This window comes from Oncorhynchus mykiss, chromosome 17 (genome assembly GCF_013265735.2).
Source record: "Oncorhynchus mykiss isolate Arlee chromosome 17, USDA_OmykA_1.1, whole genome shotgun sequence".
Taxonomy (NCBI): Eukaryota; Metazoa; Chordata; class Actinopteri; order Salmoniformes; family Salmonidae; genus Oncorhynchus; species Oncorhynchus mykiss.
The window spans coordinates 2,040,588-2,064,305 of NC_048581.1; the positions used below are offsets into that span (position 1 = coordinate 2,040,588).

The 23,718-nt window shown below is 42.0% G+C and overlaps 1 protein-coding gene and 1 long non-coding RNA gene across 2 annotated transcripts; both read right to left on the minus strand.

Annotated features, from left to right (window-relative positions):
• Positions 1 to 3,489: 3,489 nt before the first annotated feature.
• LOC110495386 (zinc finger protein 501) lies at positions 3,490 to 8,175 on the minus strand. The gene is made up of 2 exons (XM_036948574.1): positions 7,488 to 8,175; positions 3,490 to 4,495 (listed from the first exon to the last, which is right to left on the minus strand). Exons 1-2 carry the CDS (start codon positions 7,906 to 7,908, stop codon positions 3,720 to 3,722), a joined length of 1,197 nt encoding a protein of 398 aa, XP_036804469.1. The 5' UTR covers positions 7,909 to 8,175; the 3' UTR covers positions 3,490 to 3,719.
• A 7,647-nt stretch (positions 8,176 to 15,822) lies between these two features.
• LOC110493355 lies at positions 15,823 to 22,246 on the minus strand. The gene is made up of 2 exons (XR_005036731.1): positions 21,056 to 22,246; positions 15,823 to 16,817 (listed from the first exon to the last, which is right to left on the minus strand). It is a non-coding gene; the product is annotated as an uncharacterized LOC110493355 (long non-coding RNA).
• Between the last annotated feature and the right edge of the window lie 1,472 nt (positions 22,247 to 23,718).

The following is a 23,718-nucleotide window of genomic DNA, read 5'->3' on the forward strand; positions in this document are numbered from 1 at the left end:
ACTCTGGTCGGCATTCCTGCAGTCAGTGTGCCATTTTCACGCTGTGGTTTGTGACAAAACGGCAGATTTTAAAGTGGCCTTTTATTGTCCCCAGCACAAGGTGCACCTGTGTAATGATCACACTGTTAAATAATCAGCTTCTTGAAATGCCACACCTGTCAGGTGGATGGATTATCTTGGCAAAGGAGAAATGCTCACTAATAGGGATATAAACAAATTTGTGCACACAATTTGAGAGAAATAAGCTTTTTGTGCTTTTTAGCTTTTCGCTATTACAAGGTGGACACTTATCCGACCAAGCTATTTCAACTTAAAAGTTTTTTTTATTGATTTTCAAAAAATAAATAATAATAATTTTAAAAAATTCACTTGGAAGTTGTGGGGTAGGAAGATGTGTAGATCAATGGAGAAAAAATTAATATTTGAATGCATTTTAATTCCAAATCAAAACAAATAAAATTGTATTTGTCACATGCGTCGAATACAACAGACCTTACAGTGAAATGCTGACTCACGAGCCCCTAACCGACAGTGAAATGCTGACTCACGAGCCCCTAACCGACAGTGAAATGCTGACTCACGAGCCCCTAACCGACAGTGAAATGCTGACTCACGAGCCCCTAACCGACAGTGAAATGCTGACTAACGAGCCCCTAACCGACAGTGAAATGCTGACTCACGAGCCCCTAACCGACAGTGAAATGCTGACTCACGAGCCCCTAACCGACAGTGAAATGCTGACTCACGAGCCCCTAACCGACAGTGAAATGCTGACTCACGAGCCCCTAACCGACAGTGAAATGCTGACTCACGAGCCCCTAACCGACAGTGAAATGCTGACTCACGAGCACCTAACCGACAGTGAAATGCTGACTCACGAGCCCCTAACCGACAGTGAAATGCTGACTCACGAGCCCCTAACCGACAGTGAAATGCTGACTCACGAGCCCCTAACCGACAGTGAAATGCTGACTCACGAGCCCCTAACCGACAGTGAAATGCTGACTCACGAGCCCCTAACCGACAGTGAAATGCTGACTCACGAGCCCCTAACCGACAGTGAAATGCTGACTCACGAGCCCCTAACCGACAGTGAAATGCTGACTCACGAGCCCCTAACCGACAGTGAAATGCTGACTCACGAGCCCCTAACCGACAGTGAAATGCTGACTCACGAGCCCCTAACCGACAGTGAAATGCTGACTCACGAGCCCCTAACCGACAGTGAAATGCTGACTCACGAGCCCCTAACCGACAGTGAAATGCTGACTCACGAGCCCCTAACCGACAGTGAAATGCTGACTCACGAGCCCCTAACCGACAGTGAAATGCTGACTCACGAGCCCCTAACCGACAGTGAAATGCTGACTCACGAGCCCCTAACCGACAGTGAAATGCTGACTCACGAGCCCCTAACCGACAGTGAAATGCTGACTCACGAGCCCCTAACCGACAGTGAAATGCTGACTCACGAGCCCCTAACCGACAGTGAAATGCTGACTCACGAGCCCCTAACCGACAGTGAAATGCTGACTCACGAGCCCCTAACCGACAGTGAAATGCTGACTCACGAGCCCCTAACCGACAGTGAAATGCTGACTCACGAGCCCCTAACCGACAGTGAAATGCTGACTCACGAGCCCCTAACCGACAGTGAAATGCTGACTCACGAGCCCCTAACCGACAGTGAAATGCTGACTCACGAGCCCCTAACCGACAGTGCAGTTTCAAAAAATACAAATAATTAAAGAGAATTCCAAGCAATAAGGCAACAAAAGGTGAATCATTTGAAAGGCGTTGCAGACTCTCCGTAGGTAATATACGACAATGGACTCTGTGTTTTCTGTTGGACTCACAGGGCTACATTCATTCTATATGCTATTTTCTCCATTGTTTATATTTTTGTTGGTGGCTCACTCTGATATTTGTGTCTTACAGAGTGTGACTTTAAGGGAATACTATGTTCAGATCTAACAGAGTGTGACTTTAAGGGAATACTGTGTTCACATCTAACAGAGTGTGACTTTAAGGGAATACTGTGTTCACATCTAACAGAGTGTGACTTTAAGGGAATACTGTGTTCACATCTTACAGAGTGTGACTTTAAGGGAATACTGTGTTCACATCTTACAGAGTGTGACTTTAAGGGAATACTGTGTTCACATCTAACAGAGTGTGACTTTAAGGGAATACTGTGTTCACATCTAACAGAGTGTGACTTTAAGGGAATACTGTGTTCACATCTTACAGAGTGTGACTTTAAGGGAATACTGTGTTCACATCTAACAGAGTGTGACTTTAAGGGAATACTGTGTTCACATCTAACAGAGTGTGACTTTAAGGGAATACTGTGTTCACATCTAACAGAGTGTGACTTTAAGGGAATACTGTGTTCAGAGATGTTGGCTTTAAAAGGGGCAATCTGCCGTTGCTACATCCATTGTTGGACTGATACATTAATGATATGTACCCCTTGATTCTTCAAGAATATAACTGACTTTTTGTAAAGGTGGCATCCTATGGACTTAAACATTAATATGTATCTATTGATTCTTGACGAATATAACTGACTTGTAAAGGTGGCAACAATGACGGCGCCACGTTGAAAGTCACTGAACATCTTGGCAATTAATTGGAACGCCGACTGCGAGGAAGCAAGTCCCTGCAGCAATGTTCCATCATCTAGTGGAAAGACTTTCCTGAAGAGTGGAGGCTGTTATAGCAGCAATGTTCCATCATCTAGTGGAAAGCCTTCCCTGAAGAGTGGAGGCTGTTATAGCAGCAATGTTCCATCATCTAGTGGAAAGCCTTCCCTGAAGAGTGGAGGCTGTTATAGCAGCAATGTTCCATCATCTAGTGGAAAGCCTTCCCTGAAGAGTGGAGGCTGTTATAGCAGCAATGTTCCATCATCTAGTGGAAAGCCTTCCCTGAAGAGTGGAGGCTGTTATAGCAGCAATGTTCCATCATCTAGTGGAAAGCCTTCCCTGAAGAGTGGAGGCTGTTATAGCAGCAATGTTCCATCATCTAGTGGAAAGCCTTCCCTGAAGAGTGGAGGCTGTTATAGCAGCAATGTTCCAACATCTAGTGGAAAGCCTTCCCTGAAGAGTGGAGGCTGTTATAGCAGCAATGTTCCAACATCTAGTGGAAAGCCTTCCCAGAAGAGTGGAGGCTGTTATAGCAGCAATGTTCCAACATCTAGTGGAAAGCCTTCCCTGAAGAATGGAGGCTGTTATAGCAGCAATGTTCCAACATCTAGTGGAAAGCCTTCCCTGAAGAGTGGAGGTTGTTATAGCAGCAATGTTCCAACATCTAGTGGAAAGCCTTCCCAGAAGAGTGGAGGCTGTTATAGCAGCAATGTTCCAACAATGTTCCACCATAGCAAATATCAACAACGGAGAAAATACCACATAGCATGTGTTGTGCTGGAGGAATGACGCACACAGATACAAACACACACAGAAAGAAAACAAAGCCAGAGTTTGAAAATTAGAATTTAATCACAGAGCATCTACATTCAAACAGACAAACTCTACTTTTAAACTGACATACGCAGCCAGAGGTTAAAAAAGTTTAAATCAGGTCTACATTCAAACTCTACTTTCCAACTGACATACACCATATTCAGTTCATGAGTTTAAATAAAAAAACATACAAATGTCATTTGGAAAGTGCTTTATACAATTTGATTTCATGTAGCATAAACACAAAAGCCCAATTTCTCAGTCAAAAATATGAGACAAGTGTGGGAGCAGTATGTGTGTTCTCTCATGAACTTTCAGTCCATTTGACGTGTTATATTCCTTTCCACACTGGGCGCAGTGGTAAGGCTTCTCCCCCGTGTGTGTTACCTCGTGGTCTTTCAGGTGCCCTAACTGGGTAAATATCTTCCCACACTGGGAGCATTCGTAACGTTTCTCTCCGCTGTGGATTCTCTCATGCTTTTTCAGTTGCTGAAACAAGGTAAATTTAATTCCACAGTGGGAGCAGCGAAACGTCTTCTCCCGCGTATGTCTTTTCTCGTGCCTTTTCAGGTACTGTAAATTCCTAAAACTCTTGTCACAATGTGAACAGCGGAAAATCTTTTCTACGGAATGTGTTTGCTCATGGTTTTTCAGGGACCCTGATGTGGAAAAACTCTTTCCACACTGGGAGCAGGGGTAAGGCTTCTCTCCTGTGTGTGTCCTCTCATGTGATTTCAGGTCCCATAACCGGGGGAAACTCTTTTCACACTGGGAGCATTGGTGGGGCTTCTCTCCTGTATGTTTTCTTACGTGATCTTTCAGGGTCCCTAAAGAGGTAAATCTATTTCCACATTGAGTGCAGTGGTAAGGCTTCTCTCCTGTGTGTATTCTTTCGTGTGATTTCAGGCTTCCTAACCTAGAAAAACTCTTTCCACATAGGGAGCAGTGGTGTCGTCTTGCTGGTTTAGACGTCTCTGGGTCTGGTTCCCCTGAAGGACTCTTCCCGCTGTCAGGATGAAAGTCTAGTCTCTCTCCTGCCAAAGACAGACAGTATTTAGTAAACAGGGAGACCTGGGCCCATATTCACAGAGCGTCTCATTGTTGGAATGCTGATCTTTCCATACAATCTAATTCATTATTATATAAAAGTCAATGCGCTTTTCAGCACGCTTTGTGGATATGAGCCCCGAATAAAACCTCCACATCTTCACAACATATCTAACTGTCTTCTCTGAGGTTTAATCCAGACTAGATCGCTCAATAACCTGAGGTCATTAAAAAAATAAAAATAAATATCCAGAATAATCAAATGAGCAATATGATTCTGAATGGTCTTAATTCTGTCCCCTGAAAAGGCAAGACTTCAACCAAATGTCATGAAATCAGACATGAGATGGTTGTAATTAAAGGATATATGATGCAGTACCATAGAGATTTCAATCAGATCAGTCTGTCTTAGCTTATAGCTAAAATACGAAGGATCTAACAATACCATTGAGATTTAAAAAAACAAATAACGCAGAATTTCAAACCTGTTTGTAAGATTTCAAATATCGATCAAAATCAAACCTTTTTGTCTTTTGATCAATGACCAAGATATGTCTGTCTCATGGTAGAGTGGGGTATGATTGGCAGAAAGGGTAAACTTGGATCTGATTCTAGACGTGCCACTCTCATCATCCTATGACCTTCATTGAAGAGGTATGCTAAGACGTGGTCTTCCTGTCCGGGTTGGCACCCCCCCTTGGGTTGTGCCGTGACAGATCTTTGTGGGCTATACTCGGCCTTACCTTAGGATGGTAAGTTGGTGGTTGAAGATATCCCTCTAGTGGTGTGGGGGCTGTCCTTTGGCAAAGTGGGTGGGATTATATCCTGCCTGTTTGGCCCTGTCTGGGGGTATCGTTGGATGGGGCCACAGTGTCTCCTGACCCCTCCTGTTTCAGCTTCCAGTATTTATGCTGCAGTAGTTTATGTGTCAGGGGCTAGGGTCAGTCTGTTATATCTGGAATATTTCTCCTGTCTTATCCGGTGTCCTGTGTGAATTTAAGTATGCTCTCTCTAATTCTCTCTCTCTCTCTTGGAGGACCTGAGCCCTAGGACCATGCCTCGGGACTACCTGGCCTGATGACTCCTTGCTGTCCCCAGTCCACCTGGTCATGCTGCTGCTCCAGTTTCAACTGTTCTGCCTGCGGCTATGGAACCCTGACCTGTTCACCGGACGTGCTACATGTCCCAGACCTGCTGTTTTCAACTCTCATGAGACAGCAGGAGGGGTAGAGATCCTCTGAATGATCAGCTATGAAAAGCCAACTGACATTTACTCCTGAGGTGCTGACCTGTTGAAACCTCGAAAACCACTGTGATTATTATTATTTGACCTTGCTGGTCATCTATGAACATTTGAACATCTTGGCCATGTTCTGTTATCTCCACCCAGCACAGCCAGAAGAGGACTGGCCACCCCTCATAGCCTGGTTCCTCTCTAGGTTTCTTCCTAGGTTCTGGCCTTTCTAGGGAGTTTTTGCCTAGCCACCGTGCTTCTACATCTGCATTGCTTGCTGTTTGTGGTTTTAGGCTGGGTTTCTGTACAGCACTTTGTGACATCAGCTGATGTAAGAAGGGCTTTATAAATACATTTGATTGAAGTAGTAGCTGGGAGCTTGCGGTGTCTGCTATCTAAACAACACAACATTATCCCCACCTCTGGTTAGACACTATTGGCTTTAAAAGCCAAGCCTTATACAATATCTGCCAATTAATTTCCAGCAATATCGCCCCTGTCTGTCTCTGTGGTACGCGTGTTTGTCTATCACTCTGCCTGAAGCAAGTTGATGTCATAACCGTTTTGTGGGTTGATGGAAATACTTTCCCCAACATTTTCTCAGTTAAACGTTAACTGCAAATATGCAAATAGTACCTGGCAGAAGTATATCATGAGGAAGTGTATAATTTGTATCCATTATTTGCATAACTTTGTCATGAAATGAGTAGCAGCAGTACAGAACCATCGGTAGAACGGCTCATTAGATGGAACATTCCTCACTCGCTCGACAGGCAATTAAAGGGGCAGATGAACAATTAAAGGGGATGTCAGTTTTCTTCCAGACCTATTTTTTTTTTATTCTAACGTGATTTAACCATTGACAAATTCTCAGAACATCCAGTTTCGTTGTTTCTCTATAAAACAATTGTAATTTTGAATGAAAAAACAAACAAATCTAAAACCAGAAAAGTAAAACAGAGAAAAAATAATTTGGGAAAGTAAAAAACAAAATCACAGATTTTATAGGGCCCCCATTAGAGTTGTTAATTAACGAATATTTTACCTGGTATATTGACAGAAAACATAGTGCACTACAATCTCTTGTACACTAAGGACCTGGGGGAAGAGTTGGCAACATAGTGTACAAGAGAAAGTAGGGTACTAAAAACACAGGAAGAGCTGCAGCTTCCCCAGTGATTTTACCAACACGCTGCTCCAAGACAGGAGAGGGGAAGTTTCCTCAGTGGTTTTACCAACACGCTGCTCCAAGACAGGAGAGGGGAAGTTTCCTCAGTGGTTTTACCAACACGCTGCTCCAAGACAGGAGAGGGGAAGTTTCCTCAGTGGTTTTACCCACACACTGCTCCAAGACAGGAGAGGGGAAGTTTCCTCAGTGGTTTTACCCACACACTGCTCCTGGTCAGGAGAAGGGCAGCTTCCCCAGTGGTTTTACCCACACACTGCTCCTGGTCAGGAGAAGGGCAGCTTCCCCAGTGGTTTTACCCACACACTGCTCCTTGTCAGGAGAAGGGCAGCTTCCCCAGTGGTTTTACCCACACACTGCTCCTTGTTAGGAGAAGGGCAGCTTCCCCAGTGGTTTTACCCACACACTGCTCCTGGTCAGGAGAAGGGCAGCTTCCCCAGTGGTTTTACCCACACACTGCTCCTGGTCAGGAGAAGGGCAGCTTCCTCAGTGGTTTTACCCACGTGAGAAGAAGAATGTGCCTAATTGGAAGCTAGAAAAACATTAAGACTGTACTCACTGGTGTTCATCAGAACTCCAGTCTCGTCTTCTTCCTCCTCCTCCAATGTGACAGTAATCTCCCCCTCTTCCTTCATTTCAAAAAGTTGCTCCTCTTCTTTCAATGTGACAGTCACCTCCTCCTCCTCTTTCACTACAAACACGGCACCCTCCTCTTTCTGTTCATTCCCCTCCTCTTTCACTCTGAAAGCTTCTTCCTCTTCTTTCACTGTAACATCCTCTTCTTCTTTCAATGTTGAAGCGTCCTCTTCCTTCACTGTAACGTCCTGTTCTTCTTCTTTCACTGTGATAGCTTCCTCCAATTCCTCTTCTTTTACAGTAAATTCTTCTCCTTTCACGTAAATGTTCAGCCCTGGAGCTTCTTTCTCCGTCCAGCAGACCTCATTTTCTTTAGCAGAGGAAGAGTACTTTAGTGAGCTCATGTTCGGGGACGTGAGCTAGCTAGCTAGCTATTTAGCATTAGCGACTAGCCTACTGCTGGGCTAACTTAACAAGCCAGATAGCTGATAACGTAAATATGAACTTAAACGGAGTAACTAGTACATACATATACAGTGTGTTTAAAACACTGTGATTAATATACACTAAATTAGTCCAAAGAGCTTCAATGTATCATGTTTGCTAGCGAGTTACCGAGATGGTTGTTGAAGAAACCTCCCGTCCCGTCCACTAGATTTTACGTCACTCGAGAAACATCACCTGAAAAAGAAATCACATCGCCATCTGCTGACTGGAGTTGGAAACGCAGTTTAACAAACAAAAATAATTCTGCAAACAACGTCAAAACAAATAATTGTAAAAACAACCAGACGTGTTTTCTCTTTAGCTCTTACAGATAATAATTTTCTCTAGGTGCGCGTAGAAGCTGAATGTATGGTGGCTAGTGGTGCGCGGGTCAGCTGATTGTTCACCCGCAATTGATAATCGCTCATCCGCAACCGCCCGACTACATGTGAAAAAGTGAAAATCTGAGGCACGTACACAACCCTAACCCGCTAATATTAGGAAATACGCCGTAGACTACAGTCAGATTTTTTTTTTAATTGACAGGGGGTACATTATTTTTGTTTGTTTGCCTGATTAATATTGTAATGAAACAGGCAGGGAGCAGGTCTCGAACCTTCGACCTTCTAGCCCGAAGTCCGGCGCGCTATCGACTGTGCCGCAAAAGCTTGCTCGAACGGCGGTGTCAATTTCCGCGATTATAAACCCAGGGTCGTTACAATATGTTCCGGTTTACAATTCTCAACATTTTGGTAAGCTATTTGTTAGGCTCGTCAACTTGTCTATAATTAGATACATCAAATAAAATACAATCACATACAGATATTTAGCAGACGCTATTGAAGGGTGTAGCGAAATGCTTGTGTTCCTAGCTCCAACAGTATAGTTGTATCTAACAATTCACACGTCTAAAAGTAAAATAATATAATTAAGAAATATATAAATATTAGGAAAAGCGATGTCAGAGTGGCATTGACTAAATACAGTAGAATAGAATACAGTATATACATATGAGATGAGTATTTTTTTATTTCACCTTTATTTAACCAGGTAGGCTAGTTGAGAACAAGTTCTCATTTACAACTGAGACCTGGAGTAAAGCAGCATGCAAACATTATTAGAAGTGACTTGTGTTCCATTAATAGAAGTGGCTCGTGTTCCAGTGGCTCGTGTTCCATTATTAGAAGTGGCTGGTGTTCCAGTGGCTCGTGTTCCATTATTAGAAGTGGCTCGTGTTCCAGTGGCTCGTGTTCCATTATTAGAAGTGGCTCGTGTTCCAGTGGCTCGTGTTCCATTATTAGAAGTGGCTCGTGTTCCATTATTAGAAGTGGCTTGTGTTCCAGTGGCTCGTGTTCCGTTATTAGAAGTGGCTCGTGTTCCATTATTAGAAGTGACTTGTGTTCCATTATTAGAAGTGACTCGTGTTCCATTATTAGAAGTGGCTCGTGTTCCATTATTAGAAGTGGCTCGTGTTCCAGTGGCTCGTGTTCCGTTATTAGAAGTGGCTCGTGTTCCATTATTAGAAGTGACTTGTGTTCCATTATTAGAAGTGACTCGTGTTCCATTATTAGAAGTGACTCGTGTTCCATTATTAGAAGTGGCTCGTGTTCCAGTGGCTCGTGTTCCGTTATTAGAAGTGACTCGTGTTCCATTATTAGAAGTGACTCGTGTTCCATTATTAGAAGTGACTCGTGTTCCGTTATTAGAAGTGACTCGTGTTCCGTTATTAGAAGTGACTCGTGTTCCGTTATTAGAAGTGGCTCGTGTTCCGTTATTAGAAGTGGCTCGTGTTCCGTTATTAGAAGTGGCTCGTGTTCCGTTATTAGAAGTGGCTCGTGTTCCGTTGTTAGAAGTGGCTCGTGTTCCGTTGTTAGAAGTGGCTCGTGTTCCGTTATTAGAAGTGGCTCGTGTTCCGTTGTTAGAAGTGGCTCGTGTTCCGTTATTACAAGTGGCTCGTGTTCCGTTATTAGAAGTGACTTGTGTTCCATTATTAGAAGTGGCTCGTGTTCCATTATTAGAAGTGGCTCGTGTTCCATTATTAGAAGTGGCTCGTGTTCCATTATTAGAAGTGGCTCGTGTTCCATTATTAGAAGTGGCTCGTGTTCCATTATTAGAAGTGACTCGTGTTCCATTATTAGAAGTGGCCAGTGATTCCATGTCTATGTATACAGGGAAACAGTCTCTAAGGGTTTGAGTTGCCAGGTGGTAGCTGGCTAGTGATGGCTGTTTAACAGTCTGATGACCTTGAGATAGAAGCTGTTTAACAGTCTGATGACCTTGAGATAGAAGCTGTTTAACAGTCTGATGACCTTGAGACAGAAGCTGTTTTTCAGTCTCTCGGTCCAGCTTTGATGCACCTGTGCTGACCTCACCTTCTGGATGATAGCAGGGTGAACAGGCCGTGGCTCAGGTGATTGATGTCCTTGGTGATATTTTTGTCCTTCCTGTGACATCGGGTGCTGTAGGTGTTCTGGAGGGCAGGTAGTGTGCCCCCCGGTGATGTGTTGGGCAGACTGTACCACTGTCTGGAGAGCCCTGCAGTTGCGGGCGGTGCCGTTGCCGTACCAGGTGGTGATGCAGCCCAACAGGATGCTCTCAATAGGTTATCTATAATAGTTTGTGAGGGTCTTAATGGCCAAGACACATTATTTCAGCCTCCTGAGGTTGAAGAGGGCCTTTTGCTCCTTCTTCACCACACTGTCTGTCAGGATGGACCATTTCAGAGTGTCAGTGATGTGTACACCGAGGAACTTGAAGCTTTCCACCTTCTCCGCTACTGTCCCGTTGATGTAGATAGCGGCGTGCTCCCTCTGCTGTTTCCTGAAGTCCACGATCAGCTTCTTCGTTTTGTTGACTTTGAGGGAGAGATGAATTTCCTTCGCACCATTCTCACTTCCTCCCTGTAGGTTGTCTCGTCATTGTTGGTAATCAGGCCTACTATTGTTGTGTCGTCTGCAAACGTGATGATACAGTTAGAGGTGTGCATGGCCACACATTCATGGGTGAACAGGGAGTACAGGAGAGGGCTGAGCATTCACCCTTGTGGGTCCCCTGTGTTGAGCATCAGCAAAGTGGAGTTATTTTCCCCTCAATCTACACACAATACCCCATATGGACAAAGCAAAAACAGGTTTATATACATTTTTGCAAATGTGTAAATAAAACCCCCCTGACATATCACATTTACATAAGTATTCAGACCTTTTACTCAATACTTTGTTTGAGGCACCTTTGGGAGCAATTACAGCCTAGAGTTTTATTGGGTATGACGCTACAAGCTTGACACACCTGTATTTGTGGAGTTTCTCCCATTCTTCTCTGCAGACCCTCTCAAGCTCTGTCAGGTTGGATGGGGAGCGTCCCTGCACAGCTATTTTCAGGTCTCTCCAGAGATGTTCGATCGGGTTCAAGTCTGGGCTCTGGCTGGGCCACTCAAGGACATTCTGAGACTTGTCCCGAAGCCACTCCTGCGTTGTCTTGGCTGTGTACTTAGGGTCGTTGTCCTAAGCAATCAAGAAGCTTTCTGTACTTTTCTCCGTTCATCTTTCCCTCGATCCTGATCCTGGTTTCCCTGTCGCTGAAAAGCATCCCCACAGCATGATGCTGCCACCACCATGCTTCACCGTAGGGATGGTTCCAGGTCTCCTCCAGACGTGATGCTTGGCATTCAGGCCAAAGAGTTCAATCTTGGTTTCATCAAATGTTATTGGTCACATACACATGGTTAGCAGATGTTATTATGAGTGTAGCGAAATGCTTGTGCTTCTAGTTCCGACAGTGCAGCAATATCTAACAAGCAATTTAACAATTTCACAACAACTACCCAATACACACAAATCTAAGTAAAGGGAGTAAGAATATATCCATATAAATATATGGATGAGCAATGAGCGAGCGACATAGGCAAGATGCAATAGATGGTATAATATACAGTTGAAGCAGACTTCAAGTTTACATACTTATGTTGGAGTCATTAAAACTCGTTTTTCAACCACTCAACCAATTTCTTGTTCACAAACTATAGTTTTGGCAAGTCGGTTAGGACATATACTTTGTGAATGACACAAGTAATTTTTCCAACAATTGTTTACAGACAGATTATTTCACTGTATCACAATTCCAGTGGGTCAGAAGTTTACATACACTAAGTTGACTGTGCCTTTAAACAGCGTAGAAAATTCCAGAAAATTATGTCATGGTTTTAGAAGCTTCTGATAGGCTAATTGACATCATTTGAGTCAATTGGAGGGGAACCTGTGGATGTATTTCAAGGCCTAACTTCAAACTCAGTGCCTCTTTGCTTGACATCATGGGAAAAATCAAAAGAAATCAGCCAAGACCTCAGATTTTTTTTGTAGACCTCCAGAAGTCTGGTTCATTTCCAAACGGCTGAAGGTACCACGTTCATCTGCACAAAAATAGTACACAAGTATAAACACCATGGGACCACGCAGCCGTCATACCACTCAGGAAGGAGACACGTTCTGTCTCCTAGAGATGAACGTACTTTGGTGCAAAGAGTGCAAATCAATCCCAGAACAGCAGCAAAGGACCTTGTGAAGATACTGGAGGAAACAGGTAAAAGTAAAAGTATCTACAGTGGGGCAAAAAAGTATTTGAGTCCCTGGAGGCGTAGTGTGTTACTGATGGTAGGCTTTGTTACTTTGGTCCCAGCTCTCTGCAGGTCATTCACTAGGTCCCCCCGTGTGGTTCTGGGATTTTTGCTCACCGTTCTTGTGATCATTTTGACCCCACGGGGTGAGATCTTGCATGGAGCCCCAGATCAAGGGAGATTATCCGTGGTCTTGTATGTCTTCCATTTCCTAATAATTGCTCCCACAGTTGATTTCTTCAAACCAAGCTGCTTACCTATTGCAGATTCAGTCTTCCAAGCCTGGTGCAGGTCTACAATTTTGTTTCTGGTGTCCTTTGACAGCTCTTTGGTCTTGGCCATAGTGGAGTTTGGAATGTGACTGTTTGGGGTTGTGGACAGGTGTCTTTTATACTGATAACAAGTTCAAACAGGTGCCATTAATACAGGTAACGAGTGGAAGACAGAGGAGCCTCAAAGACAAAGTTACAGGTCTGTGAGAGCCAAAAATCTTGCTTGTTTGTAGGTGACCAAATACTTATTTTCCACCATAATTTGCAAATAAATTCATTAAAAATCCTACAATGTGATTAATGGATTTTTTTCTCATTTTGTCTGTCATAGTTGAAGTGTACCTATGATGAAAATTACTGGCCTCTCTCATCTGTTTAAGTGGGAGAACTTGCACAATTGGTGGCTGCCTAAATACTTTTTTGCCCCACTGTATATCCACAGTAAAACGAGTCCTATATCGACATGACCTGAAGCCACTGCTCCAAAACCGCCATAAAAAAGCCAGACTACAGTTTGCAATTGCACATGGGGACAAAGATCGTACTTTTTTTGAGAAATGTCCTCTGGTCTGATGAAACAAAAACAGAACTGTTTGGCCATAATGACCATCGTTATCTTTGGAGGAAAAAGGAGGATGCTTGCAAGCCGAAGAACACCATCCCAACCGTGAAGCACGGGGGTGGCAGCATCATGTTGTGTGGGTGCTTTGATGCAGGAGGGGCTGGTGCGCGTCACAAAATAGATGGCATAATGAACTAGGAAAATTATGTAGATATATTGAAGCAACATCTCAAGACATCAGTTAGGAAGTTAAAGCTTGGTCGCAAATGGGTCTTCCAAATGGACAAAGACCCCAGCATACCTCCAAAGTTTGGGCAAAATGGCTTAAGGACAACAAAGTCAAGGTATTGGAGTGGCCATCACAAAGCCCTGACCTCAGTCCTATAGAAAATTTGTGGGCAGAACTGAAAAAACATGTGCGGGCAAGGAAGCCTACAAACCTGACTTAGTTACACCAGCTCTGTCAGGAGGAATGGGCCAAAATTCACGCAACTTATTGTGGGAAGCTTGTGGAAGGCTACCCGAAAAGTTTGACCCAAGTTAAACAAATTTAAAGGCAATGCTACCAAATACTAATTGAAGGTATGTAAACTTCTGACCCACTGGGAATGTGATGAAATAAATAAAAGCTGAAATAAATCATTCTCTCTACTATTATTCTGACATTTCACATTCTTATAATAAAGAGGTGATCCTAACTGACCTAAGACAGGAAATTTTCACTAGGATTAAATGTCAGGAATTGTGAAAAACTGAGTTTAAATGTATTTGGCTTAGGTATATGTAAACTTCTAACTTCAACTGTCCATATGGGATGAGTAATGCAAGATTAGTAAACATTAAAGTGACTAGTGATCCATTTATTAAACCTGACAATGATTTAGTCTGTATGTAGGCTGCAGCCTCTTATTTGTTTATTTTATTTCACCTTTATTTAACCAGGTGGCCAGTTGAGAACAAGTTCTCATTTACAACTGCGACCTGGCCAAGATAAAGCAAAGCAGTGCCACAAAAACAACAACACAGAGTTACACATGGGATAAACACACATACAGTTAATAACACAATATAAACATTTATATACAGTGTGTGCAAATGTAGTAAGATAAGGCTATAGTGGTGAAATAATTACAAATAATCTCTGTTAGTGATGGCTGTTTAACGGTCTCATGGCCTTGAGATGGCCTTTAATGACCTTGAGATGGTCTCCTGGCCTTTAATGCACCTTGTACTGACCTTGTCTTCTGGATGGTAGAGATTCAGAGAATCTTGTTTCTCATGGTCATAGTCCTTTTGGCAAAGTCCAAGCGGGCTGTCGTGTGCCTTTTACTGAGGAGTGGCTTCCGTCTGGCCACTCTACCATAAAAGGCCTGATTGCTGGAGTGCTGCAGAGATGGTTGTCCTTCTGGAAGGTTCTCCCATCTCCACAGAAGAACTCTGGAGCTCTGTCAGAGTGACCATCGGATTATCAGTCACCTCTCAGACCAAGGCCCTTCTCCCCCGATTGCTCAGTTTGGCCGGGCGGCCAGCTCTAGGATGAGTCTTGGTTCCAAACTTATTCCATTTAAGAATGATGGAGGCCACTGTGTTCTTGGGGACCTTCAATGCTTTAGAAATGTTTTGGTACCCTTCCCCAGATCTGTGCCTCGACACAATCCTGTCTCGGAGCTCTACAGACAATTCCTTTGACCTCATGGCTTGGTTTTTACTCTGACATGCACTGTCAGCTGTGGGACCTTATAGAAATAGGTGTGTCCCTTTCCAAATCATGTCCAATCAATTGAATTTGCCACAGGTGGACTCCAATCAAGTTGTAGAAACATCTCAAGGATGATCAATGGAAACAGGACGCACCTGAGCTCAATATCGAGTCTCATGGCAAAGGGTCTGAATACTTAAGTAAATAAAGTATTTCTGTTTTTATTTTTAATACATTTGCAAACCAGTATAAAAACTTGTTTTTGCTTTGTCATTATGGGGTATTGTGATGTCATTATGGGATATTGTGATGTCATTATGGGGTATTGTGTGTGTAGATTGATGAGGAAAACATTTATTTAATCAATTTTAGAGTAAGGCTGTAATGTAACAAAATGTGGAAAATGTCAAGGGGTTGGAATACTTTCCGAACGCACCGTATAAACAAAAGTTGTAGTGTATTTGGCCAGAACTGTATATCATTTAATTTCAAGTTTGAAAATGGATGTAGCAATCACAGATTGCCCCTTTAAAGCCACACTCTGATGTGAACATAATAATCCCTTAAAGTCACACTCTGTAAAGCACAAATGTCAGAGTGAGCCACCAACACAAATATTAACAATGGAGAAAATACTATATAGCACACGATTATGTGTAGTGCTGGAATGACGCAGATACAAAAACACACAGTTTGAAAATTATAATGTAATCAGTATCTACATTCAAACTCACATACTCCATCTTCAATTCAGGTGTTTAAATAAAAAACTAAATGTATTTTGGAAAGTGCTTCATACAATTTGATTTCAAGTGCCATAAACAAAGGCAATATTTCTCAGTCAAAAATATGAGACAAGTGTGGGAGCAGTATGTGTGTTCTCTCATGAACTTTAAGTCCATTTGATGTTTTATATTATTTTCCACACTGGGAGCAGTGGTATGGCCTCTCCCCTGTGTGTGTTACCTCATGGTCTTTCAGGTGCCTTAACTGGGTAAATATGTTTCCACACTGGGAGCATTAATAACGTTTATCTCCGCTGTGGATTCTCTCATGCTTTTTCAGTTGCTGAAACCAGGTACATTTCATTCCACAGTAGGAGCAGTGAAAAGGCTTCTCTTGTGTATGTCTTTTCTCATGCCTTTTCAGGTACTGTAAATTCCTAAAACTCTTTTCACAATGTGAACAGCGGAAAATCTTTTCTACGGAATGTGTTTGCTCATGGTTTTTAAGGGACCCTGATGTGGTTAAACTCTTTCCACACTGGTAGCAGTGTATTTGTATTTGTGTCATGTGATTTCAGGTCTGATCACTGGGTAAACTATTCTCAAACTGGGAGCAGTGGTAGGGTTTCTCTCCTGTATGTTTTCGTACGTGATCTTTCAGGGTCCCGGAAGTAGTAAATCTCTTTTCACATTGAGTTCAATGTTAAAGCTTTTCTCCTGTGTGTATTTTATCATGCTTTTTCCATTGCCCTGACCAGCGAAAACCCTTTCCACACTGGGAGCATTGGTAGGGCTTCTCTCCTGTGTGTATTCTTTTATGTGATTTCAGGCTTCCTAACCTAGAAAAACTCTTTCCACACTGGGAGCAGTGGTGTCTTCTTGCTGGTTCGGACATCTCTGGGTCTTGTTCCCCTGAAGGACTCTTCCCGCTGTCAGTGTGAGAGTCTAGTCTCTCTCCTGCCAAAGACAGACAGTATTTAGTAAACAGAGAGACCTGGGCCCATATTCACAAGAGCGTCTCATAGTAGGAATGCTGATCTTTCCATACAATCTCATTCATTGTTATATTAAAGTGAATAGTGACGATGGTTCAGCACGCTTTGTGGATACGAACCCTGAATAAAACCTCCACATTATCAAACTGTCTTCTCTGAGGTTTAATCCAGACTAGGTCCCTCAATAACCTGAGGTCATTTAAAAAATAAAAATAAATATCCAGAATAATCAAATGAGCAATTTGATTCTGAATGGTCTTAATTCTGTCCCCTGAAAAGGCAAGATTTCAACCAAATGTCATGAAATCAGACATGAGATGGTTGTAATTAAAGGATACTTCGTAAGAAGTATTTCAAGGTCCTGGAGTGGCCTAGCCAGTCTCCTGATCTCAACCCCATAGAAAATCTTTGGAAGGAGTTGAAAGTCCGTGTTGCCCAGCAACAGCCACAAAACATCACTGCTCTAGAGGAGATCTGCATGGAGGAATGGGCCAAAATACCAACAAGTGTGTGAAAACCTTGTGAAGACTTACAGAAAACATTTGACCTCTGTCATTGCCAACAAAGGGTATATAACAAAGTATTGACAAACTTTTGTTATTGACCAAATACTTATTTTCCACCATAATTTGCAAATAAATTCATTAAAAATCCTACAATGTGAATTTCTGGATTTTTTTTCTCATTTTGTCTGTCATAGTTGAAGTGTACCTATGATGAAAATTACAGGCCTCTCATCTTTTTAAGTGGGAGAACTTGCACAATTGGTGGCTGACTAAATACTTTTTTGCCCCACTGTATATGATGCGGTATCATAGAGATTTCAATCAGATCAGTCGGTCTTACCTTATAGCTAAAATATGAAGGACCTAACAACACCATTGAGATTTTGAAAACAAATTACGCAAAGCTTCAATCCTGTTTGTAAAATATAAAATAATGAAATTAGCAGCAGTACAGAAACATCACTAGACCGGCACATTCCTCACTCGCTAGACGGGAAGTTAAAGGGCCAGATTCACAATTAAAGGGCCAGATTCACAATTAAAGGGGAATTACACTCAAAAATAAATGCCCCCCCCCCAAAAAAAAGTATTCTAATGTGATGGAACTATTGACAGACTCATTGCGGTCACGACAACGCCAAAAAATATTCCAAATTAGATCCATAATATCAACAGAAACATGGCAAACGTTTTTTTATAATCAAGCCTCAAGGTGTTTTTCAAATATCTATTCGATAATATATCAACCGGGTCAGTTGGCTTCTTAGTAGGAGCGAGAGAAACAATAGCCGCATTTGACTATTACGCACATATCACTCTGAGAGCCACCAGCTGACCACTGATGCAATGTTGTCGCTCACGCTCATTTTTCAAAATAAAAGCCTGAAACTATGTCTTGTGACACTAGACACATTAGGGAAGCCATAGAAAAAGGAATCTGGTTGATATCCCTTTCAATGGTCAATAGGGATGCATAGGAACGCAGAGGTTTCTAAATAAGAGTCACTTCCTGATTGGATTTTCTCAGGCTTTCACCTGCAATATCAGTTCTGTTATATTCACAGACAATATTTTTACAGTTTGAAAATTTAGAGTGTTTTCTATCCTAATCTGTCAATTATATGCATATTCTAGCATCTTGTCCTGACAAAATATCCTGTTTACTTTGGGAACGTTATTTTTCCAAAAATGAAAATAGTGCCCCCTAGTTTCAAGAGGTTTTAACAATTGTAATTTTGAGAGTAAAAAAATAAACTAACCCTAAAATAAAACAGAAAACATTATTTAGGAAAATAGAAAACAGAAACCATTGTTATATAATTATTATTTTACCAGGTATATTGACAGAAAGCAGTGTACAGTATAAAGGACCAGGGGAAGAGTTGACGATCATAGTTCACTACTTTCTCTTGTACACTAAGGACTTGGGGAAGAGTTGACAACATAGTGTACTACTTTCTCTTGTACGCTAAGGACTTGGGGAAGAGTTGATAACATAGTGTACTACTTTCTCTTGTACACTAAGGACTTGGGGAAGAGTTGACAACATATTACACTACTTTCTCTTGTACGCTAAGGACTTGGGGAAGAGTTGATAACATAGTGTACTACTTTCTCTTGTACACTAAGGACTTGGGGAAGAGTTGATAACATAGTGTACTACTTTCTCTTGTACACTAAGGACTTGGGGAAGAGTTGATAACATAGTTCACTACTTTCTCTTGTACACTAAGGACTTGGGGAAGAGTTGATAACATAGTGTACTACTTTCTCTTGTACACTAAGGACTTGGGGAAGAGTTGACAACATAGTACACTACTTTCTCTTGTACGCTAAGGACTTGGGGAAGAGTTGATAACATAGTGTACTACTTTCTCTTGTACGCTAAGGACTTGGGGAAGAGTTGATAACATAGTGTACTACTTTCTCTTGTACACTAAGGACTTGGGGAAGAGTTGACAACATAGTGTACTACTTTCTCTTGTACACTAAGGACTTGGGGAAGAGTTGACAACAGAGTACAAGAGAAAGTAGTACACTATGTTATCAACTCTTCCCCAGGTCCTTAGTGTACAAGATACATTTATATTTCATCCCTCTGTGTTTCATCATTTTCTTTCACTTCGCAAGAGACTGAATGTATCTCACAGGAGAACGCATCCGAGGGAAACAGCGCCCCTCTGTCTCTGTATGTGTAGGCCATCTATCTGATGCTGTCTGGTCAAAAAAAAGAGTATGACATTGTTGCCGCTCCGTAGCATAAAATGCAAGTGAAGCCAGCGAGCATTTGGTCACCCTTGATTAAAAGAAAAGTATACAAATAATAGAAAATCAGCATTGATCTGAACTGAGTTCAACTGCTCCTGGCGCCCCAAAAGTGTCAAGTGGAGACAGTTTGGATTTGGCATCACACCTATCAAATCGCATCAAGAGCATATGTCATTAACAGACAACATTACATTTTTGCATCTCGTTGTGTTCTTGTCCTCCAGTCAGTGGCTGGCAAGCTAGCAAAAAAATGGTCCCTTTCCTAAATTAGCTATGGATGGAGATAGGGATTTGTCCTTGTGGTTTTACTTAAATTCTCCGTACTGGCCAGTGATTATAACGTTTATTCTGATCCAACTATTCATTCAAACATTGTGCCCCCTGGCACAAGGTTTGTAGCTAGATGTAGAAGGCTAATGTTAACTAGCTAATGTTGCCCATGAATGAAGTTAGGCTAGCGAGAAAACATTTTACACAGGTAACCTAGGACAACCAAAAATACAAATGGGTATTGTATTACAGAGTGCTAGATGATTTAGTCTACATGAAAAGAGGAGGATGGCATTTGTGTTTCTCTACAAGTAGGGCGAGTCAACATGTTTTTCCTACTTGAACGAACGCCAACCCTGATGTCCTTGCCGTGTCTGAATCCTGGCTTAGGAAGGCCGCCAAGAATTCTGAGATTTCCATCCCCAACTATAACATTTTCCATCAAGATAGAATTGCCAAAGGGGGAGGAGTTGCAATCTACTGCAGAGATAGCCTGCAAAGTTCTGTCATACTTTCCAGGTCTATGCCCAAACAGTTCGAGCTTCTAATTTTAAAAATGAATCTCTCCAGAGATAAACCACAAACAGACAGAGCTGAAACCTCCCTGCTTGACATGTATGAGGAAATCCTAGTTGAGAATTAAACGACTGAACAAATTAACAACGAAACAGCACAGCAAGTAAGTGAAATAATTAGGTTTAGATTTTTTTACTGGTAAAGGGGACATACGTAAATGCCAACAAAATAAATTTTTGTGTCAGTGTGTGTGTGTTTCACCTATTTAACTGTACTAGAACGCTTAAAAGGCAGATACAATTTTAAATATCACTTATCGGTATCAGGTGTTTTGGCAAGGAAAATATTGGATATCGGTATCGACCAAAAATGTTTTACCCATGCACCACTCCTAGACAGGAGAAGGGCAGCTTCCCCAGTGGTTTTACCCACATGAGAAGAAGAATGTGCCTAATTGAAAGCTAGAAACAAAAAAATGAGTAGCTCGTTACATGTGTCATTTTTAAAAAGTAGTTCTCACGCTAGAAAAGGTTGGAGACCCCTGATCTAACGTGAAAACACATTTACGGTGGTAACTGTAGAACATCGGTAGAATGCCCATTTAAAACCACACATTGGTTCAACAACAGACAGTACTCACTGGTGTTCATCAGATCTCCGGTCTCCTCCTCCAATGTGACAGTAATCTCCCCCTCCTCCTTCATTTCAAAAAGTTATTCCTCTTCGTTCAATGTGACAGTCACCTCCTCCTCCTCTTTCACTACAAACACGGCACCCTCCTCTTTCTGTTCATTCCCCTCCTCTTTCACTCTGAAAGCTTCTTCCTCTTCTTTCACTCTAACATCCTCTTCTTCTTTCAATGTTGATGCGTCCTCTTCTTTCACTGTAATGTCCTGTTCTTCTTCTTTCACTGTGATAGCTTCCTCCACGTCCTCTTCTTTTACAGTAAATTCTTCTTTTACAGTAAATTCTTCTCCTTTCACGTAAATGTTCAGCCCTGGAGTTTCTTTCTCCGTCCAGCAGACCTCATTTTCTTTAGCAGAGGAAGAGTAGTTTAGTGAGCTCATGTTCGGGGACGTGAGCTAGCTAGCTATTTAGCATTAGCGACTAGCCTACTGCTGGGCTAACTTAATACCAAACCAGATAGCTGATAACGTAAATATGAAATTAAATTGATTAACTAGTAAATAAATATACAGTGTGTTTAAAACACCAAGGTTCATATAAAAATGGTATTAAGAGCTTCAATGTTTCGGTTCTATGTTTGCTAGCAAGTTACAGAGGTTGTTGAAGAAGAATCCCGTCCACTAGATTATACGTCACGCAAGAAAAATTACCTTAAAGACTCACATCGCCATCTGTTGACTGGAGTGGGTAACGCAGATTGCCCAATAAACCCTTGCTCACCAGAATGTCATCCATCGACAATGCTTCAATCTAATTGACGTCGGTAAAATTCTCTGTAATCTCTGCTTCTTTCGCAGATCAAAGACGTTTAGAGACTTGAGAGAATATACAATAAAAAAATTAATATTTTCTGTGCAACATTTCCAAATGTCATCAGTTTGGTCGGTTTTAAGGAAACAGAAAGCTGTGAAAACGACCAAACATGTTTCTGATAAGATTACAGTTCGGCTGGGATGCATATTGTATGTGGTTGAAATACATTGTTGTCTAGGTCACTGATTAGTAAGGAACTCCCCTCACCTGGTTGTCTAGGTCACTGATTAGTAAGGAATTCCCCTCACCTGGTTGTCTAGGGCTTAATTGAAAAGAAAAATCTGAAATTCTGGAGCCCTATTTTGACAGTAAAATATAACAAAAAATAACCTAATTGTCAAGCCAAAATTCATGACAATCACTGAATGAGCTTTCATATCAATATTTTCTGAATCATGCATTCCTGCGTTGACTTGTTAGATGTAAAACGTATTTATTAAATACCATCTCGGTATTTAATAGCTGTTAAGCAGGGGGTCACCAGGGGGTCACCAGAGTTTCATGCATTTAAAAAAATGCCTTCTCTAAAATAATTTAATGCATTTTCTTTGTCATTTTACACAACTGGAGACATTAGAATGATATTTTTTTTAATACCACACAAAATAAAGAAGTTCCCACTGGAGAAAGAGTTTTATCCAGTTAGCACACACACAGGAGAAATGCCTTTCCAAAGTTCCCACTGGAGAAAGAGTTTTATCCAGTTAGCACACACACAGGAGAAATGCCTTTCCAATGTACTGCTCCTACATGGTGTACCAATAACCAGCTGGGTCTATACTGCTCCTACATGGTGTACCAATAACCATCTGGGTCTATACTGCTCCTACATGGTGTACCAATAACCATCTGGGTCTATACTGCTCCTACATGGTGTACCAATAACCATCTGGGTCTATACTGCTCCTACATGGTGTAACAATAACCAGCTGGGTCTATACTGCTCCCACATGGTGTACCAATAACCAGCTGGGTCTATACTGCTCCCACATGGTGTACCAATAACCAGCTGGGTCTATACTGCTCCCACATGGTGTACCAATAACCAGCTGGGTCTATACTGCTCCCACATGGTGTACCAATAACCAGCTGGGTCTATACTGCTCCTACATGGTGTAATAACCAGCTGGGTCTATACTGCTCCTACATGATGTATCAATAACCAGCTGGGTCTATACTGCTCCTACATGATGTAATAACCATCTGGGTCTATACTGCTCCTACATGATGTATCAATAACCAGCTGGGTCTATACTGCTCCTACATGATGTAATAACCATCTGGGTCTATACTGCTCCTACATGGTGTAACAACCATCTGGGTCTATACTGCTCCTACATGATGTAATAACCAGCTGGGTCTATACTGCTCCTACATGGTGTAACAACCATCTGGGTCTATACTGCTCCTACATGATGTAATAACCATCTGGGTCTATACTGCTCCTACATGATGTATCAATAACCAGCTGGGTCTATACTGCTCCTACATGGTGTATCAATAACCAGCTGGGTCTATACTGCTCCTACACGATGTAATAACCATCTGGGTCTATACTGCTCCTACATGATGTAACAATAACCATCTGGGTCTATACTGCTCCTACATGGTGTAACAATAACCATCTGGGTCTATACTGCTCCTACATGGTGTAACAATAACCATCTGGGTCTATACTGCTCCTACATGGTGTACCAATAACCATCTGGGTCTATACTGCTCCTACATGATGTAACAATAACCATCTGGGTCTATACTGCTCCTACATGGTGTAACAATAACCATCTGGGTCTATACTGCTCC

Bases quoted from the DNA above. Each gene is read 5' to 3' on its own strand.
- LOC110495386 (XM_036948574.1), bottom strand. From the start codon at position 7,908: ATGAGCTCACTAAAGTACTCTTCCTCTGCTAAAGAAAATGAGGTCTGC. The intron at 4,496-7,487 runs GTGAGTACAGTC...TGTCTTTGGCAG, and splicing joins TGGAGTTCTGATGAACACCA to GAGAGAGACTAGACTTTCAT.